The following is a 21,784-nucleotide window of genomic DNA, read 5'->3' as shown; positions in this document are numbered from 1 at the left end:
CTGAATTGTGTCAATGTAAACAAATCTATAGCCTACACGGAAAAGATTTTCATTTACAACAAATGCAAATTTACTCTCTCAGCGCTGCAGAAGGCTCAAAATATAGCATGCAGTGTAAAGTGTGCAAATAAACAAGTATCGATTATGGCAACAAGTGAGTCAACAAATTCGGGTGCACTAGTAGCAATAATTTCCAGTTAGTCGCCGACAGCCACTGTTAGTGAACTAGGATACATAATGGTCAGCTGGTAAGCAGTTAATGTCAAACATGCAATCAAAATAAAAGGAAGGAAGGTGTGAGAGGTGAAAGACACGGCAAACAACAATATTAATTGCAAGTTAATGGGCGCCTGCTGCTGCCAAAAGTCACAGCCTACAACTAAGAGCCGAAAATTTGCTTGCAACGAGTTATGTTGTTTACCACATCTTCGAATTGACTACAAAGAACAAGTACTTTTAAATATTTAGTTTATTTCATTTTTTCAAACGGGGCGAAATTTTTATCATATTATATACAACAAGATGTGCAAGTATTTACAAACATACGGAAATTCCAAGATTCTGTTTTTTTTGGGATATGTATGAACACAAAATAGCCAATTATGGCTATCAGAAAAAAGAGCACGAAATGGAATGTTCGATGCAGACTATTAATATATTATATTCACATAAATTTAGCCACTGACTATATCACACTCACGGATATACATAAAAAACGTAGGATTATCTCCTTAGGATTTGTACAAATACTCTGTGGGTGACAAATGTGAAACAATTCAAGTACTTTTACTTTACGAAGACTCAGTTAATGAACTTCCTTCATCGTAATTCGGCAAGTCAACAGTTGAAGAAATTGAAGCTTACAAGTCTATACAACGCATAATATTACTTTTATCTTTAAAACAATAAGTTCAGGAAGGACAGTAAATAACAAGTCACAGAGACTGGAAAACAAAGCTCTCGTTCCTCTCCGAAAAGAAAAAAAGAGAGTTCCTCATTTCGCTCGTTATCGTCATAAAATTTTGAAATGCAAAACTGTACACTCACTATATTTAATGAGACATAAAAATCTGTGTTTTACCGTGACTTCGGCTCAGACAGGGGAGAGAACTACGTTTGTATTATTAAAAAGAGGGAAGAAAAACAAAAATGTAGAATTTGCTTACCGTGTTTCTTTCTGAGACGACAAACGGAACCAAAAGGCCTACGTGCACGCGACACACAATTCTATAATCGTGTGTCTCTTTATCACTCTCTGTCCCTTCCCTTGCGGCTACGACGGAATTACGTACACAGCGTGGGAGGACAGTTACTGGCTGGCTAAAACAAACACCAGAAAATGAAAGGTAATGTACGGGTAAATGGCTATACGAATTTTATGTGCTTGCGTAGACGCGGAACAAGTGGAAATGGACTTAGTGACAAGAAAAAGAGGAATACTGCTCGGACTCCGCGAAATTTGGCCTCCGTACAAAGTGTGGAGAAATTATAAACCGGCGTCTTTGCAGGGTAACGTCTCCGTGGTGAGAGTTCGTGTAGAGGAGACAGCCGGTTTGTGAGAGTTCTTTTTTTTTTATCGGAACGCGGGGCTGTGGCGGAGGTACGTGGAGTTATCGCGCCGGGAAGCTATCCCCTAAGATATCGGAGGTCTGTTGGGAGTCTGTCGTGGTCTGTAACGTTTGTCGACGAGCTTGAGCACAAGACGACACACAGGTCACGCCTACCAGCGTCGCGTCAGTAGGAGCACGGCGTCCAGGCGGCCTGCTGCTGGAGGTGCGCCGCCTGCGGGGGCGGCGTGGGCGTCTGGCACTGGCTGATGTCGGCGGCGGCCGCCGCGGCGAGCGGCGGCGCCGGTCCCTACATGTGCGCCAGCGTCTGCATCTGGGCCGCCATGGGGTCGGGCGACGCGGAGTGCTGGTGGTAGTAGCGCGCCGCGGCCGCCGCCGCCGCCTGCTGTTGCTGCTGCTGCTGGTGCTGCTGCTGTTGCTGCTGGTGGTGGTCGGGCACGCCGGCAGACGGGTCGGTGGGCAGGTACATGGAGATCATCTGGCGCAGGTCGCCCTGCGCGGGGGCGGCGGCGTACTCGCGCTTCACCACCGGCGTGGGCGTGTGCAGGCCCGCGCTGCCGGGCGACACGGGCTCCGACTTGATGCTCGAGCTGCCGGGCGACATCTGCGACGGCTGTTGGTATGGCGAGCCGGCACCGCCGGGTACGGTGACGCTGCCGTTGGTGGCGCCGGGCTGGCCGCCGCCCCCGGAGCCGGGCCCCGCGGCCGCGGCGGCGGTGGCGTACATGCCGCCGTAGGACGCCGCCGCGCCGTTCATGTAGGCGCTCGCGGCCGCCGCCGTCGCCGCGTTGGGGTGCATCTGCGACATGTCGTAGCGCGGCGCGTAGCCGCCCCCGCTGGCCGCCGCCATGTGCGCGTTGTACGCCGCCTGCTGCTGCTGCTGGTAGGCCTCGTGGTGGTGGTGGTGATGGTGGTGCATCATGTAGCCGTTGGGCATGTAGCCGTTCGGCATCTGGTAGACGTCCCCGCGGTTGACCGCCTGCTGGACCGCGGCGGCCGTGGCCGCAGCGGCGGCCGCCGCACTCCTGGACGCCGCGTCGCCGCCGCCCGGTAATATCCCGCCCGCCAGGCCCGGATACTTGTCCTTCTTCAGCAGCGTCTTCGTCTTACGGCGCGGCCGGTACTTGTAGTCCGGGTGCTCTTTCATGTGCACGGCGCGCAGCCTCTTCGCCTCGTCGATAAAAGGCCGCTTCTCCGACTCCGACAGCAGCTTCCACTCGGCACCCAGCCTCTTGGAAATCTCGGAGTTGTGCATTTTCGGGTTCTCCTGGGCCATCTTGCGGCGCTGCCCGCGCGACCACACCATGAAGGCGTTCATCGGCCTCTTGACGCGGTCGACGTTCTGGTTCTTGCTGCTGGCGGTATTGTTGTTGGGCGGGCCGTGGTGCTGTTGCTGCTGCGGCGGCGCCTGCGACTGCTGCGTCTGAGTCTGGTGGTGCTGTTGCTGCTGCGCGGCCAGCGCGCTCTGCTGTTGGTGCTGCTGCTGTTGGTGCTGGTGGTGCGCCAGCGCCGCGTGGTGCTGGTGCTGTTGCTGCTGTTGTTGCTGCTGCTGTTGCTGCTGCAGCGTGTGCGGGGGCGGCGGGCCGAGGCTCATGACGCCGCCCATGACGTTGCCGGACAGCGCCGAGCTGTGCACGATGGAGCTGAGCGCGCCGTACGTGGACACGGCGTGCCCGTGCAGGCCGGCCGCCGCGTGGTGCGGCGGCATCTGCCCGTGGAGGCTTCCCCCCTTAAGGTCCGTCTCCATCGTGAGCATATCTTCTTCCCTGTGCGCGTACAGCTTGACCGCGGGGAGCGACGACTACGGCGCGAACAGCGGGCTGGACTGGCGGCGCAGGCGGCTGGCGACGGCACGGCGGCCGCGGCTCGCAGCATTCACCCGCGGCGCGACCGCTCCGGTGCCGGCGGAACTCGCTGCTCTGTCTTCAGCGCTGCGCCGTCGGTGGCGCCGCAAACTGCTGCCGTCCCACCCACAACTTTTCCCCAAACGCGCGGGAGAGGCGCCCCAAAAAATTTGGGGGTTCAGACGAGAAACGCACTCTAGCGAGGAGCAAAGCGGGGACACAGACGGTCCGTCGGGCGCACGCTCCCTATTCACACTGAATGCCTACTGCCACCACACAGCTCGGAGCGCGTCTGGCTACTGGCGTCGTCACACAAAACCCGGGGCCGCGTCGCCCCGGCTCGCTATTTGTGGCTCCCCCTCCAGGCGCGCGCGGCCCTGATTGACGTGCACGCCTGCCATGATTGCGGCGGGCCAATGGGCGCTCGCCGGCGCCGCGCGGGGGGCGGGACCCGGCCGGTGGGCGGGGCCTGGTGGGAGCCGGCCGGCCGCTGGCTGCGGCGAGTCTCGTGACCGCCGGCCCGCCGCGTCGCACGCAGGTGAGTCGAGGGTCCGCAGCGCCGCGCACGCACCACGCCACACGCACCTGCCTCACCTGTTACACGCACTGCCGCCCACGCATTCCGCACTTTTTTTTCGCGTACGCACTAAATATTCGCAACAGCTTTGGGAAGTTCCGGCGGTGCGCACCTCGCAAGTGCCTACTAATAACGCCGCTTACGTGACATGTCCGTGCGTGTCTACGTCGCTCGTGTCACGCACTCGCTATGGCTATCGGGTGTGTTGTCAACGCACCCTTGTTATCGCGTCTTCACACAGCGACAGAGCTCCTAGTTTTTCTGTTAATCTTGTCTGCGTAATGTACGGAGCGTGCAGTGCCATACCCTTACTGCTCAATATTACAACCAAGTTAAACATACTATGTGATGAAATACCAAACATATTACAAAAGTGGGAACGTCAGAGAGTTGTAGTCAGTAGCTCTGTAAGACGTATAGTAAAGTGCTGTCCCGTCCGAAACACCTTTCTTCATTAAAAGTTATCGTAAATTGGAAATTTGATAATATCGCTGCACTGTTTTAGAAGCGCTTTTACTATTGCAATGTACATTTCGAAGTCCAGCTTCATCATTAGGGCTTCAGCCACGACTGTAAAATGAACATCGTAATAGAAAAACCGCTTCTAAAACAGTAGAGCAATATTATAATCAAGTTCTCCATTTCTTTCGCTGTCTCGGTTTTCCAGAGACTAGCCACCATGACTATAATGAAAGTTATCGTAAATGTTGCATTGGAAACACGTTTTGGTAGCGTTGCAGATGGTTGAAACGTGGAGAGAAGGGTATTTCATATGTATCAGAGACTTCGGCTGTTCCTGCTCTTCGAAAGTTTATTATTATTATTATTATTATTATTATTGATCTTGCAAGTTCTTTTAGAATTACTTGTTCAGCTAGAATTCCTTTGTGCCTGGTAGAGAAACCTTAAATGTTCACGTAATAACATATGACAACTAGTTCACACATTAAAATGCGACTGAAATACCACAAAAATGAAAAAAAAGCTTTATCTTACTTCAGCTGTGTATTGTAGACTATCGTGCATTGCGCTTCGCATATTATCATAATCAAGAACCTTTATTCAAGACAGTGGATATTTAGCGATTCCGGTAACAAGACTCCAACTGAAGGAGAACACGCTAACGTTTGCTATATCTTCTTGCATTAAAAATGGTCACCATACAACAGTAGCTGAGAAATGATAGTGTCTGCTAAATAGGTTCATAGTATCTGTAATTATTATAACTCACAGAAAATGGCTACGATTCGCTCCAGTAGTTGGAAAAAGCGTTAGCTGAAAGAAAATTACGCGAGGAGAATACGTTGCCTAGTTACGTAATTATCATCTATACGATCATAATATTGCTAATCACTAGTGATGGTTACTGAGGAGCGTACAAGCATAAAGTATTTAAGATTACAATTTAGGGTGTAGTCTACTTGAAATCGCTGGGCTTCTGGTTGCAACCAAGAAGCAGTTTGGTGATTGTTTTCTTCCAGTAAACAGAGTTTGTAAACACCTAACACGAGCAGCTTGATACGTTTGTTGTTATTGCGGTCTGCGCACCTTTTGTCCCTCCGGAACTTGTACGGAAGCGTTGTCAACATAGCCAACTAGTGCTCCGGTGGCACGGTGGTAGCTATCTGTTAAGTGGCGTGGCGGAATGTTTCACGCTTCGTTAGGCGCCTAACTCATGCCACTGCTAAGGCTCCGAATGTTAAAGGCACTTTTCAAATATAGTAGAAAAATAAACTAGCTATCGAACAAGCGTTCAGACGGTTTTTCAGATATTCTGGAACGACTACTATTTTTACTACTGAGCTCTGACATGGCGCACTCTTAGTTGTTGAAACTAATAATTAAAATTTAAGCTGCTTTCTTGAAAAAAAAATTGTATGATACACTCAGTCTGTGTGACTCACACAAGAAACATAGCACTGCGAATTTCGACACACTCCTTTTATAGCTCTGTTATTACCTGGCAGTCTGTGATCATGTAAATATTTCAGAACTATGTGTGAATAGAAATCGAGCTGGAAATAATTTTACGTATTCATGAATGTAAAAATATCATAGCTCTTGTAGAAAAATAAGTACCTCCACGATGTTTTCGTGCAAAGTAAAATACTTTTGGCTCAGTCTATAGTGAATATTCCAGATTCTTTTTAATGTTGCGTGTACCAGGTATTGGGTGGCTGTGAAAAATGCTTGAAGATTATCTAGTGTGACATTTTTTAGGTTCATGCTTTTCAAAGACCATTGGTTAACGTTCGGGATAGCGAACGAATTTAGTGGTTATCTGGTTTCGATCTGTCGATTTCTGGTTCTCTTTTCGGTTTTTTTTAACATATTCTTTTTGCTGATCATCACAAAATTTTAAGGCAGTGAAACAATTTATGTTACTCATGGTAACTGTGCTATTTCCGTCTCCGCCGCTGATCATCCGTAACTACTCCAAATACTTTCACACATATTTGGCACTACGTGTTTTCGTTATACTCTTCGCTACCTATAATACGAAAAATTCAAAATTCACACCTCAGAGATTCATATTCCTATTTTGCGCCGAACTAAGACTAACGCAATGGCATGTGCGCAATCGGTAACTCTAGTGTTCGTAAATATAAAGGGTAAATCTGAAGGAAGCGTTGGAGTGAGAGAGATCTTGACAACGTAGCAGGATACTTGAAACTCGCCATGCAAAGCGCTTATTGTATTTAGTGCTGCAGTAAAAACGCCATTGCAGACATTGGTGACGAAATTTTCAGTTGAATATCTGGCGAATATCAGAGTTACTGGAGATGAATCAGTACCTAGAACAGGAGTAAGCTGAAGAAAGTAGTCGGCCCTGTTGAAGCGTCCAATCCGGCTTTCACTGAAAGCATTTCGGGAAATCACAAAACCTCTCAATCACTCCTAGCTACATTAGTATCATCAACACATCATCATCTCACTCCAAAAACACTATGTACTGGATTCTAGCATTCTGACACTTCCGCAGTCGGATGTTAATTAAAAAAAGAGTTTACTTTCGGGAGGTAACTTTTTGGTCACCTTGCAAGTATTTGTATGTGAAATACAATAATCACATGTCTTTTTTTTTGTATATCTTTTCTTCGTGCTGTCTCGCGCTTAATTAGGGGCTTAAAATTATATGTTTGTGTTGTGCGTCTACAGAGACGAATAGATGAACTTAAGAAATTCGTATGTATGTGTGCAACCATACTGTTGAATTAGAAATCCTCTGACTACATTATAATTTAGATTTTAATGTACATTAGGTCTGAACCTCACGTGTTGAAACCTTGCTACATATCATACGCTGCCTTGATTATATGCGATATGTAAATCTGTGGTCCGGACGGGGAATCAACCCTGCTGCTGACTTTCGATGTGCAAAGGCCAATTTTTTAAAGAAATATAAAGTAGTGACGTTTCAGAGGATCCTGCTGTTAGGTGAGAGGTATCAGTTGCAAAAGGAAGGAACTAAGATTTGGGACTGACATCTCGTCGACGAAGGGGTCATTAGAGACGTAGAGTATCAACAGATACAAATAGCACACACTGCTCCAAATAAATTGGCCGAAGGTATCAAAGACTGCGTAAAAAGCTGACGAAGCTTATCTGTAAGATTGTGTTTAGAAACATAATTGCTGAGATTAAAATAAAAATTAGAAAGATGGTGGTAATATCACAACAATTCCGTTCTACATACCGGACTGCGTATGCCACGACCTCCACGATGCTTTGTTGACAGTCCAGTAACTAACCAAAATCTGTGCTCCTGCGAACACTTCGCAGTCTTCCACCGTTGAATAGCGTAAGAGATTTGAAAAGTAAGTAAGAAAGCTGAGTCAACTCTCCCCTCTTGGTAGTGGACCACTAACCAGCAATTGTTTTCACACTGTTGGCGGTTACTACACTCTATTATCAATATTGAAGCACTTCAGCATTAAATATGGTAAGAACTGCAGCGTTTGGCCTTCTGCTTCTTCCGATCTTTTCTAGCCCCAAACAGTGTCACTGTTTGCCATACGAGTGAGAAACAACATTAGGGGAAAAAAAAATACAGCAGTGCAGGGTGTATGACGGAATATGAACACTGAAAATAAATAAATAAATAAACGATCATCATAGCAATAATTTACTGACGAATAAGGCATTCCGCTTTAGTAATAACACTGACTTTGTGGGTGTGTTAGAACTCCTGATTCTCCCCTCTCGTTAGGAGCTATTACCCCTACAAATAAGGCTGGACAAGAACTGTTAACAAATTATAGCTTTGAGCCGATATGAAGGGTCAATTCGGATTGCTTCACTAGAAGAATACTGCCCGTGTGAGGCAAGTATCTTGGCTAAGTTCCGTGTTCCAAAAAAAGTTTAGTTTGAAATTACAATGAAATGAACACCCTTAGCTGCTTACAGGCATTGACATACGTCAACGGGGACAGATGAAAATGTGTGCACGCGAACGGGACTCGAACCCGGGATCTAAGATACCATCTTAGTATATATAAAGTTTAATTTGTCATAAATTTTTGATAAAAAAATTTTCCCGATTTCCGTTAGTGCTACCGATTGGCGATACGCTCTAAGAGTATCCTGTTTAACGTAACATTGCGATAACTCTTCTCCCACTCTTCAATCACAGCAACCTCCACTCCTATGAAATCTCTCTCTCTCTCTCTCTCTCTCTCTCTCTCTCTCTCTCTCTCTCTCTGTGTGTGTGTGTGTGTGTGTGTGTGTGTGTGTGTGTGTGTGTGTGTGTGTGTGTGTGTGTGTGTGTTTTTGTGTTTGCTGTAACCCGCAACAACAGAGCTGTATAGATAAAGACGGATTTACATAAAAATGGAGAGGCTATGAAATAAGGATCCCCTCTCGATTTAATCATGCGTATAAGAGTTAACTCAACCAGGAAAAGATCACAGTAACTGCTGAATAAACTTTCAGACCTTTCTGGCCATTTCACCCGTCTCCCTCGGGTTACCTGTTCATTTACCTTGTCTCATGTCTATGTCTTTTGCGTTTGTACACACATTTTTTTATACAAATGCTAGTGATTCAATTATCTTCTAATACTGAAGATACACTGGAAAATTTTTCGCTGTTGTAACTTGTGAAACTTTTATGTCAAAAGTATATCCTGTCTCATTTATTGCTTAACCGTCCATATTACGAACTCATTTTTCCGCGTGTGATCCCAGTTACATCCGAGGTCAAGCAGTGATTTCTACTGTTGACTTGTAGATGTAGAGCGTATTGTTTGCTTTGCACAACACTTCTAACAGCCAACAAGCTGGGTGCCGCAGGGCTTGGGACACGGAGCTCGCATTCGGAAGGGGGCAGGGTTCATATCCCCACCAGGTCATTATACGGTTTGTTTTTGTGTTTACCCTAAATTATTTATGGCAGAATCAGGTAGGGTACCTTTGGAAAGGTTACGGGCTGTTTCCCTCGCCGGTCTTTTCCAATCGGAGCTGTGCTTCGTCTCTGATGACCTCTTAACATTCTAGCCTTCCTCTCTTCTTACACACGGCAGCCATGAAGCTGCATCAGTGATCGTGAGATTCTATATTGCCGTACTGCTACCAGAAGACGGCCGAGAGCATGATCGATGATGAAAGAAATACACAGACTGGTGATATTCAAAGCGGCGTTATTGAAGACAGCTGATCGATGACATGTAATTGAGAAATCGTGAAGTAAAATGATAAAAAAGTACGTTCTCATAACGGTGACTGTGTATAAATCTGGAGGGGGAAGAGGAGGACTGACGATGAATCGTGAAGACAAATGAAAAAAAAATCAGTTTTAAATTATTTCAAATGAGAAAAATATCACAATCCATAAGATATTTTTGTTGATTGCTTGGTTTAGTCTACGAAATGTTGTATTTGAGCAATTACAGATTTGTACCGAGTCACTACCCTGCACTGCACAAGCGAAAATAATTATTGTTACGTATTGTGAGTAATGATCTTTCACTAGCAATCGCAGATACTCCATTTGTCGAGAAAAAGTTGTGAATGAGTGGCTTAGGTAAGAAGGAGAGTATGAACGGCACACGTTCGATTATTTCTTTAGCTTTAATTGTCTGCGCAGGATTTTTTACCGAATTCAAATCAATGACGACATGAAGTGTAACAAAGAATCGCGGAGTTATTGATTGTCTTTGGTTTAGTCGGCGTGATGGACAGTGCAGAAATACGAATGGGTCACTTCACAAGAAAAATAGAAACGCATAGTCTGCGCTTAAAAACGGAGAATCGCTAGCAAAAATTGAATCAGACCCGATTTACAATATTTTCGATCTTGATGGAATCCTTACCAAAACAGAGTGGCCGTCAGGAGACAATTAATTACGAAGAGAGACTCGTATGTAATTTTTCAATGGGTGGATGTCGAGCAAGGTGATGGGTATCGGACTCGCATTCGGAAAGAGTGAAGAGTTATTACCTGCCCGCCCACCATGATGAAGGTTTTCCGTGGCTTCCGTAGATTTCAGACGACCTCAGAGATAGCTTCTTTGAGAATGTCAGGGTCGATCTCTGAGCTGTTCTTGTAGACCATAAGAACATCTTCATCTTCCGAAATCATGGCTAGATTGCTGCTCTTCTTTTGCGACGTGCTTCGTGGTGCTGTTGACTGTAGATAACAGTGATCGGGACTTACTGTTTTGATTTGTATTGCCGATGAAAGGAGAGGGTCAGCTCGTTGCTGGCATGTAGTCCCACCTCTTGAATGGCTGCAAACAATGGGGCCACCTAGCTTGTCCACAACCAATCGAAGTGTCACTACCCAATATCGTCACATGCCCTCACTCCATGATACACCGCGTACATAGGCCCTTTGCGATTGGTACACAATCTGCAACTGATTAACTGTAGACCGTTATCGTTCCTCGTCTTTCCAATAAGACAAATGATATTGTTTTTTCCACTCTGCAGTCTATTTGATTAGTTCGCAGTCCACTGCAAACCAGCACTGTCGCATGGTAGTTAACTTGGCACCGCAGGATCATGTAACTGCTGGACCACTCGTAGCATTTTAGCAGTCAAAGATGAGTGATGGGGTTCCCAGAGAGGGGTCCTGTTTTCCAGTGAAAGAACTTTACGTTGTTGTTGACGTCGTTACATCGAAGAGTGCTTTGAGCCAGACCTTTGTCCATCCTCTTTATCTCTGCAACTTTCAGGTTATCCATTTCAACCTGCTCACTGAGATCCAGATTCCCTCTTTTCGCTAAGTTGTGTCACAAAGTTCTTTTCTCCCTACCTCGGTGCAGTAAGTCTTCGTTGATTATCCGATTCACTAATCTAATCTTCAAACATTCTTCTGAAGCACCTTATGTAAAAAACAGAACTGTATGTCTGACGTGTATATCGCCGACGTTGCACTTCCGTACAATGGTACACGCCAGACAAATAGCTTCAGTAAATACAAAAGGCGTTAGAAAAGTTTCACAAAAATGGTTCAAATGGCTCTGAGCACTATGGGACTTAACATCTGTGGTCATCAGTCCCCTAGAACTTAGAACTACTTAAACCTAACTAACCTAAGGACATCACAAACATCCACGCCCGAGGCAGGATTCGAACCTGCGACCGTAGCAGTCGCGCGGTTCCGGACTGCGCGCCTAGAACCGCTAGACCACCACGGCCGGCAAAGTTTTGCACAGTCGTCTCTAATTTTTTTTTATTTTTTGCAGGACGAGAATGAATTTTTTTGTGAACATACTTGGTACATTTAGCTATACATTGAGCCTACTCAACGTGGCCTCCATCAGCTGTGACGCATCTCGCCCAACGTTCTTTCCATTATGTAAATGCACTTTGGTAAAGTTCTGGGGATTCACTTTTACATCATCGCTTGACACAGGAAATAAGGTCTTTCTCACTATCAAATGTTCTATCGCGCAGGTGGGCCTTCAGACGACCAAAGAGGTAAAAATCAGACGGAGCCAAGTCCGGACTGGAGAGAGGATGAGGAACAATTTTCCAAACCATTTTCCTGATTTTCTCCTGTCTCATAAGGGCTGTGTGGGGTTTGGCATTGTCATGGTGTAGTCTGATGATCTGACCCTGAAGCTGTAGTCTGTGCGTCTTGATGGCACGTCGCAGTTTGTCCAATGACACACAGTGAAGGTCCCGGTTAATTGTGGAGCCAGGTTCCAAAAAGTCAATGAAAATGACACCACACTGATGCCAGAAGAAGGAGGCCATCACCTTTCGGCCAGCTGTTCGTTCTTGGTTTCTTCTTCCGATGAGTAACCGGATGACGCCACTCCATGGATTGGATTTTGCTCTCAGGTTCGGACAAAAACAACCATGTTTCATCCTGGGTAATGACGCCGTCAAAATACTGTTACCACTCTTCAGTAAAGGTCTTCACGAGACCCTCGCACACATTCTTCCTTATCGTTCTCATTTCTCTTGTCAATAATCTAGGCACCCAACGTGCACAGATTTTTCAGTACCCTAGTGACTGTCCAAGCGATACCACACTACGACAAACGAGTCATAACAGCAAGCTGTCGTGTCGTCACACATCTGTCATTTTGAATGATTTGATCAATGGTCTCCTTATTCACATCACTCACTGCCGTCGATGGCCTACCGCATTGTGGATTGTCCAGTAGAGAGAAATGACCTCCTTTAAACCTCTTCAACCACCGCTGGATACTGCTGCGATCGACTGTATCCTCCCCATAAACAGGGAGTAACTCCTTGTGAATCGATGTGGCAGTCATCGCCGGTCTTGAAGAGGAACTCCATCACCGACCGTTGTCGCAATCTGACATCCACTTCACGGTCCATTATGGCTCATCTGTAAATAAAAGAAAATACTTTTATACACCAACTTATAACTAAAATGTTCCAAGTATGTTCACAAAAAATTTCATTCTCCTCACGCAAAAAAAAAAAAAAAAAATTAGACCCGACTGTGCAAAACTTTTTGAACGCCCTTTGCACTTCCTAACACTTAAATTCATATTCGACGTTAACAAATCTCTACTTACAAACGTTTCTCTTGGTATTTTGATTTTGCATTTTATAGCCTCTCTATTTCGGCCATCGCCACGTATTTTGTTGTACAAACAGGAAAATTCATCTGCTACTTCTGGTTTCTGATTTCCTAATTTAATTCCCTCAGCGCCGTCTAATTTAACCTGACTACATTCCATTATCTTGTTTTACAGTTGTTCGTATTCATCTTAAGATCTTTTTTCTAGATACTATTCGTTCCAGTCAATTGATCTTCCGAAACTTTCGACTACATTGGCAAACTTGAAAGCTTTTGGCTTCTCCATGAACTTAAATTCCCTTTCGGAAGTTTTCTTGGTTTGCTTAGAGCTTGCTTTCTTTACGGCGGTGCCAAATAAAATGCTTAGATTACATCTTTTAAAGTAACAACACAACAGTGTCATTTAATATTCCGGCAATTGTAAGATGGATCATCATCTTCACATAGGGAATCATTGCGCGAAGACAACAGTGGTAACTTCGAACACGTTTTGAAGCGTACAGTTTCATTTTTTTAATTTTTTTTTTTTACCCGACGGTCCTTACATCCAATTACATAACATGTTTATCTCTAGCAGAACCCGACAGTAATCGGGCAAAACATTTGCCCATGGAGGCAACAAAAACGCCACGACATGATAAAGTACAAATGGATATAGACCATGGATTCAAGTTTTTGCGTTACAAAGACTAGGTCATTAGTAAGTGTAAAGAATGGAAGGATTACAAACAACCTTAAAGATAACTGTCGGACAACAGACATTGTGAAATAAAAATAGCAAAAAATTGCAGAATATTACAACTGCAACATTGCAATTTGCTGTATTGCAAAACATTATTTACAGTGAAGTGTGATTAGCAACTGTAAGTAGGCTGTTTAGGTTTTTATGTTGGTAACGCCATGTAGCGCTCTACATGAAAATCACTGACTGTGCTGTGTGCAGTCTGTGGTTGGTTGGCATTGTTGAAATATTCTCTATTGTAGTGTTGGGCAGTTGGATGTGAACAGCGCGTAGCGTTGCGCAGTTGGAGGTGAGCCGCCAGCAGTGGTGGATGTGGGGAGAGAGATGGCAGAATTTTAAGAAGGGACGATCTGGATGTGTGTGTCCGCCAGATAGAGTAAATTTGTAATACTGGATATCATGAACTGATATATATGACTTTTGAACACTATTGAGGTAAATACATTGTTTGTTCTCGACCAAAATCTTTCATTCGCTTAGTATGCCTATCAGTAGTTAGTGCCTTCAGTAGTTAGAATCTTTTATTTAGCTGGCAGTATTGGCGCTCGTTGTATTGCAGTAGTTCGAGTAACGAAGATTTTTGTGAGGTGAGTGATTCATGAAAGGTGTAGGTTATTGTTAGTCAGGGCCATTCTTTTGTAGTGATTATTGAAAGTCAGATTGCGTTGCGCTAAAAATATTGTGTGTCAGTTTAGTGTTGCTAAGAATAAGTGAAGAGCGAAATGTCTGAGTACGTTCAGTTCTGCTCAGCTGTTTAAAAATCAAATAACGCAAGGGGTTTATCAGCACAGTAATTCATTAACTTTTCTAAGGGGACGTTTCACAACATACATCAATATGTGAGAACAATAGTTAGGATAGGGCATGCCGGATGTATGTAATCCTCAATCTGGGTTACCGACGAGGAAACAAAAAGGATGTTGGATGCTTGTTAGTGACGGCCATTGAGTTCATACGTGGATAATTAACGGACGAGTTGTAGTTGGAGGAAGGAAGTTTGGCATTAAAGCTTTCAGACATGGATTGGATCCCCTTTGGGAATAACAAATCATGGGACAGTAAAAATTATGCATAATGATCTATTTTTAACTACATGAAGTTTGTGGAGGTGCGTAGACGCGTCATTCCCCATGTGGAATGCATGCAACTCGACTGATCGTATTACCAAGTTATGAAGGGCTCCGTTTTTTCTGTTTGGAGAAGACCTGTTTGCTAGGAGATACAAGGCAGCTAATACGCTTCGTAGTCTGTTTGCGACATCGACTGTGTGTTTCGTAAAGGTTAGACCTTTATCGAGGTGGGCTACATGATATTTTGCGGAATCGCTCCGAGGAATACTTTTACTGTACAGCAGCTGTGGAGTATATAAATCCTGTCTTTTTCTTGTTTGAAACTTAGCTTGAGTTTTGCCCACATTTATCTTTACCCGCCATGTCATGAACGATTTTTCAGGCAGTAGCAGAGCCCGCGGGGGATGGTGGTGAATGTTCGGTGCGTTGTAGTCAGTGTATCGCCGTGTCATAAGCGAAGGAAGTCTGGTACGTCAGGCAAATGTATATTAAGAAGTGCTTGTTCCGAAAGGAAACCTTGTGGCACGCTGGGGCTTATAGGGTAGACATCAGACGCTGAGTCACTCCTGAATACACCAAATGTACGAACTAATTGATCTGACAACATACTGTGGGAACTGTAATTTCATTAACTTGTACAGTAAACCATTCAGCCAGTCCCTGTCCAAGATTTGAGCTATGTCCAGGTATGTAACTGCCGCGAGTTGAGTATCTTTGTAAACATCCGCACAGGAAAGATGGGAAAGCAGGAAGAAAAAAAAAAAAAAAAATCGATCGCCGGCGTTTGTTGAAAGTGGTGTCTATAGTTGTATCAGAAGGAGGTGCCAGGTCTCCTACTTTTTCCACTTATCGAAGTGTCAGGTGGCATCACGTGACGTGTGCAGAGGTAGGCGTCTTGAAATAGTGGGAGGCGGGAGCCAGAGGCAGCGAGGCGGTGACGGAATCGCAGCAGCGTGGCGGAGGAGGTGGCCGGCAGCAGATAATAGCACGAGAACAAAGCGCCGCCCCACAATGGGCCACCATGTGATGCGCCGCTGCCGCCAATGTAAATAACTGCGACACTCAGCTGACGCCTGTTTACACTACAGCCTTCTGGTAGCGCAACACTCCCACTCCCCCCTTTTTTTTTTTTTGCGGGAAATGCTTCCGCGCACGCGTCTCTCAGCACCGTAGATGCGTCCGACCGCAGCACGGAAGCAGCAACAGTTACACGCGAGCTGATCCAGCAACCGGGATGTCAAGCGGCAAGTTTGTGCCTCCAAAACTAATCTTTCACTCTGCGCGGGAGTGTGCGCTGTTTTCACACTTTCTGACAGATTAGATTTGTGTGACGAACAGGGACTCAAACCCGGAACCTCGCGTTTCGCGCGCAATATTCTTACCGACTGAGGTGTCCAGAAACGATGCCCTTTCTCAACCGCACCTACTGCTTTCCAAACTTCACAGAAATTCTCTTGCAAAGGGGTAGTGTACTGGCAGAACTGAAGATAAGGGGGCAGTTCGTGAGCCGGGCCTGTTTAGCTCGTTAGGTAAGAACATTGCCCGCTAAAGGTAAAGATTTCAGATTCGAGCTCCCGTCAATAAGAAGGTCTTAATCAATCAGGAAATTACAATGTCCAGATCATAGGTATTGGGCTTCTCTCCTATGAGTCGTCATGCGGGTTTTCTTTGGTGTTTCGGCAGATAATTGCCGTTTCATTTTTACAACCTGTAGCTGGAGTCGGCCCAAACAAATCCTGCTCGTCTCGTGATTCTTAGTGTCGACGGAAAGCATCGGTTTGTTTCCCATAACAAACAAAACTATTTTTAAATTGGAATTTTGTGTGTCTATAGGATAGAGAGGTCCCAAATTAGTCCAGTGCGCTATTTATTTTAGTGATATGTATTTTAACAGTGCTTCTGCAGTCAGCGCGGCACTGTCGCTTCTGAAGTACTTTTTATTCTTCATGTTTTACTGTCCCCTGTTAATATATAGTGACATAACGAATATCGCATTGTACTAATTTGAGACAGTTCTGTCGAATAGGCACGTAAAATATCGCTTTAAAAATCATTTTGTTTGTAATTTCAAACAAACCGACGCGTACGTATCCGAATGGGGTTCCTTCACTGAAGATAATTCTATAATGAGAAACATGATTTGACACGATCAGTGACACATTAAGAAATGAGGCATGCATGGTAAGACACTGGACTGATTTAGATTTTACATCTTACCTTTGAATCACTTCAATGGAAAATTGTAGTATTTCCATAATAACGCCAGGGACTACTTCACTTAAGTGCTTTTTCTCCGGTAACAGGTACGCACGAGAGTTTAATAAAAGCGTGCGCTCGCCCACACATACACACACACACACACACACACACACACACACACACACACACTAGATAAAAACATAGGCAAAAATTCCTTCTGCAAGAACACTGATACCTTATTCGGGAAAGGCGCACTTTAAATTCCCGCCTATCAATCCCGAATTATCTGAAGACGGATACTAAAATGGTTTCTCGTAGATAGCCTTACTCATCCCTGTCCAGCCCTTACTGGGATTTGTCAATAGTGACCTCTAGGTCGGCGGCATGTTGAAGTTTGTTCTCCCTGCTCCATACACGTAAGTAAAAATATGTGAACGGAATTTGAGTTGCTAAACAGAAACTGTCTTAATTGCTTTTTAATTACTTTCATTGCCTGAAAACGTCTTGCGTGCGTTTAAGCACTCTTTTTAAAAAAGGCCGGCCGTTGTGGCCGAACTGTTCTAGGAGCTTCAGTCTGGAACCGCGAGACCGCTACGGTCGCAGGTTCGAATCCTGCCTCGGGCATGGATGTATGTGATGTCCCTGAGGTTACTTAGATATAAGTAGTTCTAAGTTCTAGGGGACTGTTGACGTCAGATGTTAAGTCCCATAGTGTTCAGAGCCATTTGAACCATTTTTAAAAAGTCTTCTTCGTAAACCAGGTTTAGGTTGACTCACACTTCTGGAAGCTATCTATACCGCCAGTACGTTTTCAGCGTCACCATTATTTTGAAATTGTGATTATTCGTGGTTGGTAAGTTTGGTAAAGGAGTGACTTTGCCCTAAGACTGTTGCAAGTACGGTTCGTCGCTGATTCATTCATCAAGAAATAACTCTGACAAAGGCATCGTGTCTTATCCTTAAGTAGGTATTTACACGATTAATTCTTTGTAACTTGGATATCAGTGTTTTATACGACACTTCTACGTTGTTGGTCTGAAAAACATTTTGACTCTCTTCTGGCAATAGTTATGACATTTTCAGGCAAGGCAAAACGTTGGTGTTGAAGTTACCTCTTATAGAATTGTCGAACATGTCTTCAAAGTACTCACGCTGACTAATTAATAGACCTGTGAAGATAATGGAAGACGAAGTCGTTGTAGGAGTCAGATATCATGATGAAACACTTTTACAAAATTTGCTGTCTATAACGCACTTTGTAAGAAAAAGAGTTTCGGCAGATTGCAAGCATTAAGTCAGACAACAAGGCAAAAATCAATACCATGTATCAAGTGAAAAATAGCATTTAAGCTTTTCTTGCATAAGCCTTACATATGGTACTTTTAATACTATTTTTGACGTGATAAATGAAGAACGATTCAAACAGTTCTGTATAAGACCTGTGAGGAGTCATCTTATCCTCTTTTTGAGTTCTCCGTTCACTCTGTTCTGTCGATAAACATCATCCAGGTATGAATAGGATTACACGATTCAGTTGCATACATTTTCTTAAGCAACGTTCTTCCCAGAAATCTTACAACAAATCCCATTTAGAATTCATGTCTTCTTTCATCTTATAACTTTCCAGAGAGGTTATTCAGATTTTCAGTACTGTGTGCTGAATGTGTATCACCGATGTTGTATCCAAACAGCATCGGAGCCTTTTCCATATTTACGAACACTGCACTTTTTTCCATGTGTACAGAGCGTCAGCTGCCAGCCTTTCGTGGAGGATATTGCTCTGAGTGCTTTACAACTTTGGAGAAATTTACCTATTTATTATGATATCTATCAACATACCTTTAATCTGTGCTTTACTGTAAAAGTTTTTGGCCGGTGTGGCAGTTGCATACGATACCGTATGTGTTCCGAGTGAGGTCTATTTTACTCTAGGTTAACGACCTCGCTCGCTCTATTTATCCCCTATCGATTTCTTCCTCGCGGGACTTCATTAGAGCTAGAATTCACGGTCCACCTTTAATATTATCGAAGGTGCTTTCTCTTGCAGAGTACTGGAACTGCCTGTGGAGCCACCGGTGCGATCTGACGCGCAGAGTTTTGGCTGGAACCCCGGTGAGCACGGCTCCTGCGCCAAAGGCTGTTGCTGCACATGTAGGAGGCACAGTAAATGAAACAACAGAAAAATCTTTGATTATGTTTTTAATGACACAGTTAGACCGATTCGCTAAGTTATATGAAGGAAAAAAGTGTAGAGATCCGTATACTATTACAGTTGTATAAATAAGCTTCAGGAATCCTGCCAGATGCTTTTATCCAGTTACACGTAAGTTTCTTTTTAATCGTTGTGAAAAGAGGATTCCGCACCTCTTGCTCTTACTGACCATGTGTTTTCGTCAGAAGCGGCGATCCGGGAGCTGAAATGTTTTTCAGATAATTCTTAAAGCTATGGTCAACTGAGAAATAATTAATCTAACAGATCCGAACTTTTACAATACTCACGACTGAGTAAGACTTTTCACACGGAATGAATTAAGCTGAAGTTTACGCAACGCGGTTATCAACGGAAAAGAAACGCATTTGTATGCGACACGTTATGAGGTATGGGAGAAAAGGAAAGTGTGAGAATCCACCTAACTTCCAATGGTCAAAAAAATGGTTATTTGTGTACAATTAGAAATTATTTGAATATTTATAGGATGTTTGTAAATAAAGGCCCCGCACACGACGGTAGATACTAAAATCATCAATTAAAGAAAACATTATATTTTCGGGATTTCGACGTTATTATCGTTAAATCTAAAAGTATTTTCTATGAATAGAAAATTTTAAAGACGTGACGAAAATGTCACTGCTGTCTTTGTTAAAGGCACTGGACGTGCTTCAAAGTAGTAACCATAATGAATGGCCAGCATTTAACACAATGTCACAGAAGGTTGACTGACACATACTTTCTTACACAGAGAGATATTCCCGAATGGTAACCCCAAGAAAAGAACGTTTACCTTTGCTAGTTTCTGTTATGTGTAGAAGTAGACGCTTGCTTTCTGCTAGCAAGAAGTACGGTTAGCTGATGCTCATAGTACTTTGATAATGTCGAAAATCTACCAGTAATCGCATTTCCCCTGACTATATGTAGTAGCTTCCCAGTATCATATGATTTTCATTCGGCTGTTTTTTCGACTTTCTTGTAGGTATCTGCCGGATGTCGTCCCAACAACTAAGGAGTTGTGAAGACAAAACATCCCTCGTGGAATTAAAATAAACCTTTGCTAAAGGACTAATTCGCTGACCACCTCCCATCCCATCCCCCCCATTCTCCCCCCCCCCCGCTCCCCCCTCCCCCCCCCCCCCCTGCAAGGACCAAGGACACAAGCGTGGCAGCGTATGTCCGACTCTTATACCAGCAAAACCATGCAGTTGCGCAAGAACTACATCAATTGATATTGGTCAGGTTTCAAACAGCAGAAAATATAAAATAGCCTGACGTAAGAACCACACCTGAATGAGTACCGTGCGTAGCCATCGTAGACTAACAGGATCCCGCTGCATTTTCTCTCTCTTCTCTAGTTATTGCAAGCCACCTCTGTATCCCTTCTGTAACAGTATGCGTCCCTCCGCAACATCCTATGGACATTCGACACATTCGTTCTAAATTCTCATTATGTTAAACGTACTTTCATCAGTTTATTGCTTCTGTGTCCTAAATAGCTCTGTTGTGGAATAACCTGACTGGTAACATCTGAGAACCAGCACGTTCCCTTCCAGTACAAAACCAAGCTGATAGCTTTGCTCTTGAAAGAAAGAACGGTCTGTTTTTTCCCTCCAGTTGCGCTCTTGCACAGTACTGGTTGCTGCAATTTGTGACATTTACTTACAAGAAGCCTAAGACATGTTTAGCCTATTTACCCACTTTTCAACGTGCTCGTAATATGTTGCTTTTCTTTACATTGTAATTTTTTTTTCAAATTAATGTTATTAGAGTGCAAACTGATAACGTACCCTCATATACCGTCACGTCGTTTTGTGTGCAGAGTTCCTGTGATTATCTTTAAAAAATATAAAAATCCTGGTCTGTACAGGATAGTCAGAAACAGTCTGAAAAGTTTGTAAGGGTGCTGCAGAGGAAGGTGTGCTAAGAAGTAGTTATTAAGAAAAGAATTCGATACGTTCACCGTTTCGGAGTTACTGGGCACTGAAGTTAGTCAGTCAGATTATCGTGCGTGAAAATTCAAGCAACCTTCCAGAGGTGGTGCCGCCTAACGTATTCTTCTTTTGGTTTCCTCAAACCGAACAAACGTAGCTTTGACTCACCTAGCTTGAATTTATCACTTCCGAAAATGGTACATTTTAACTGGTAATGAGCGTCTGAACAAGAGGACACTCACGGACCCACAGATCTGTGTGCACTACTACATTTTGGCGCGTGCAAACTGCTTGAAATTGCGCGTACAACGACCTAATTGCCTAACTTCAGTGCTAAATAACTCGGAAACGGAGGAACATATCGAACTTTTTCTTAACAATTATATCTGAGCGCAATCTTTCCTGCATCACCCTTAAAGACTTTTCAGACTGTTTCTGGCCACCTCGATATAAGAACAGTTCTGAAGATCTTAATCTCTGTAGGTTAAATGATCAAACCATCTATATGAAGTTCAACACCTAAAACATACCACTTTTTCGCAGCTTTATGATCCTAACTGCTGAGAAGAAAAATGAAATTAATCATTAAATCACAACCTTATATTTGCTTTAAACTGAAAGAATATTTTGAACTGTTT

At 44.2% G+C, this 21,784-nt stretch overlaps 1 protein-coding gene and 1 long non-coding RNA gene across 3 annotated transcripts in view; one reads left to right on the top strand and one right to left on the bottom strand.

The window, feature by feature from the left end:
- Window positions 1–497: 497 nt before the first annotated feature.
- Window positions 498–3,714, bottom strand: LOC126458456 (transcription factor Sox-2). The gene is made up of 2 exons (XM_050095525.1): window positions 2,286–3,714; window positions 498–2,210 (listed from the first exon to the last, which is right to left on the bottom strand). The coding sequence occupies exons 1-2, from the start codon at window positions 3,322–3,324 to the stop codon at window positions 1,858–1,860; spliced, it is 1,392 nt and encodes a 463-aa protein (XP_049951482.1). The 5' UTR covers window positions 3,325–3,714; the 3' UTR covers window positions 498–1,857.
- A 195-nt stretch (window positions 3,715–3,909) lies between these two features.
- LOC126458455 (uncharacterized) overlaps window positions 3,910–21,784 on the top strand; it is a 130,105-nt gene continuing 112,230 nt past the window's right edge. Inside the window, exon 1 of one of the 2 annotated variants that reach the window (XR_007585636.1) lies at window positions 3,910–3,950. This is a non-coding gene — a long non-coding RNA (uncharacterized LOC126458455). Of the gene's footprint in view, window positions 3,951–18,981; window positions 19,116–21,784 lie in introns of those variants that run through there. The other variant, XR_007585637.1, reaches the window with a different exon arrangement.

The sequence above is a fragment of the Schistocerca serialis genome, chromosome 2 (assembly GCF_023864345.2).
Source record: "Schistocerca serialis cubense isolate TAMUIC-IGC-003099 chromosome 2, iqSchSeri2.2, whole genome shotgun sequence".
Taxonomy (NCBI): Eukaryota; Metazoa; Arthropoda; class Insecta; order Orthoptera; family Acrididae; genus Schistocerca; species Schistocerca serialis.
The sequence above is the reverse complement of the archived record's forward strand: the minus strand, read 5'-3'. Positions and strand labels throughout refer to the sequence as shown.

Coding starts and splice junctions, on each gene's coding strand:
- LOC126458456 (XM_050095525.1), bottom strand. CDS start 3,324: ATGCTCACGATGGAGACGGACCTTAAGGGGGGAAGCCTCCACGGGCAG. Junction 2,211..2,285: donor CTACGGCGGCATGTACGCCA/CCGCCGCCGCGG, acceptor GCGTCACCGTAC/CCGGCGGTGCCGGCTCGCCA.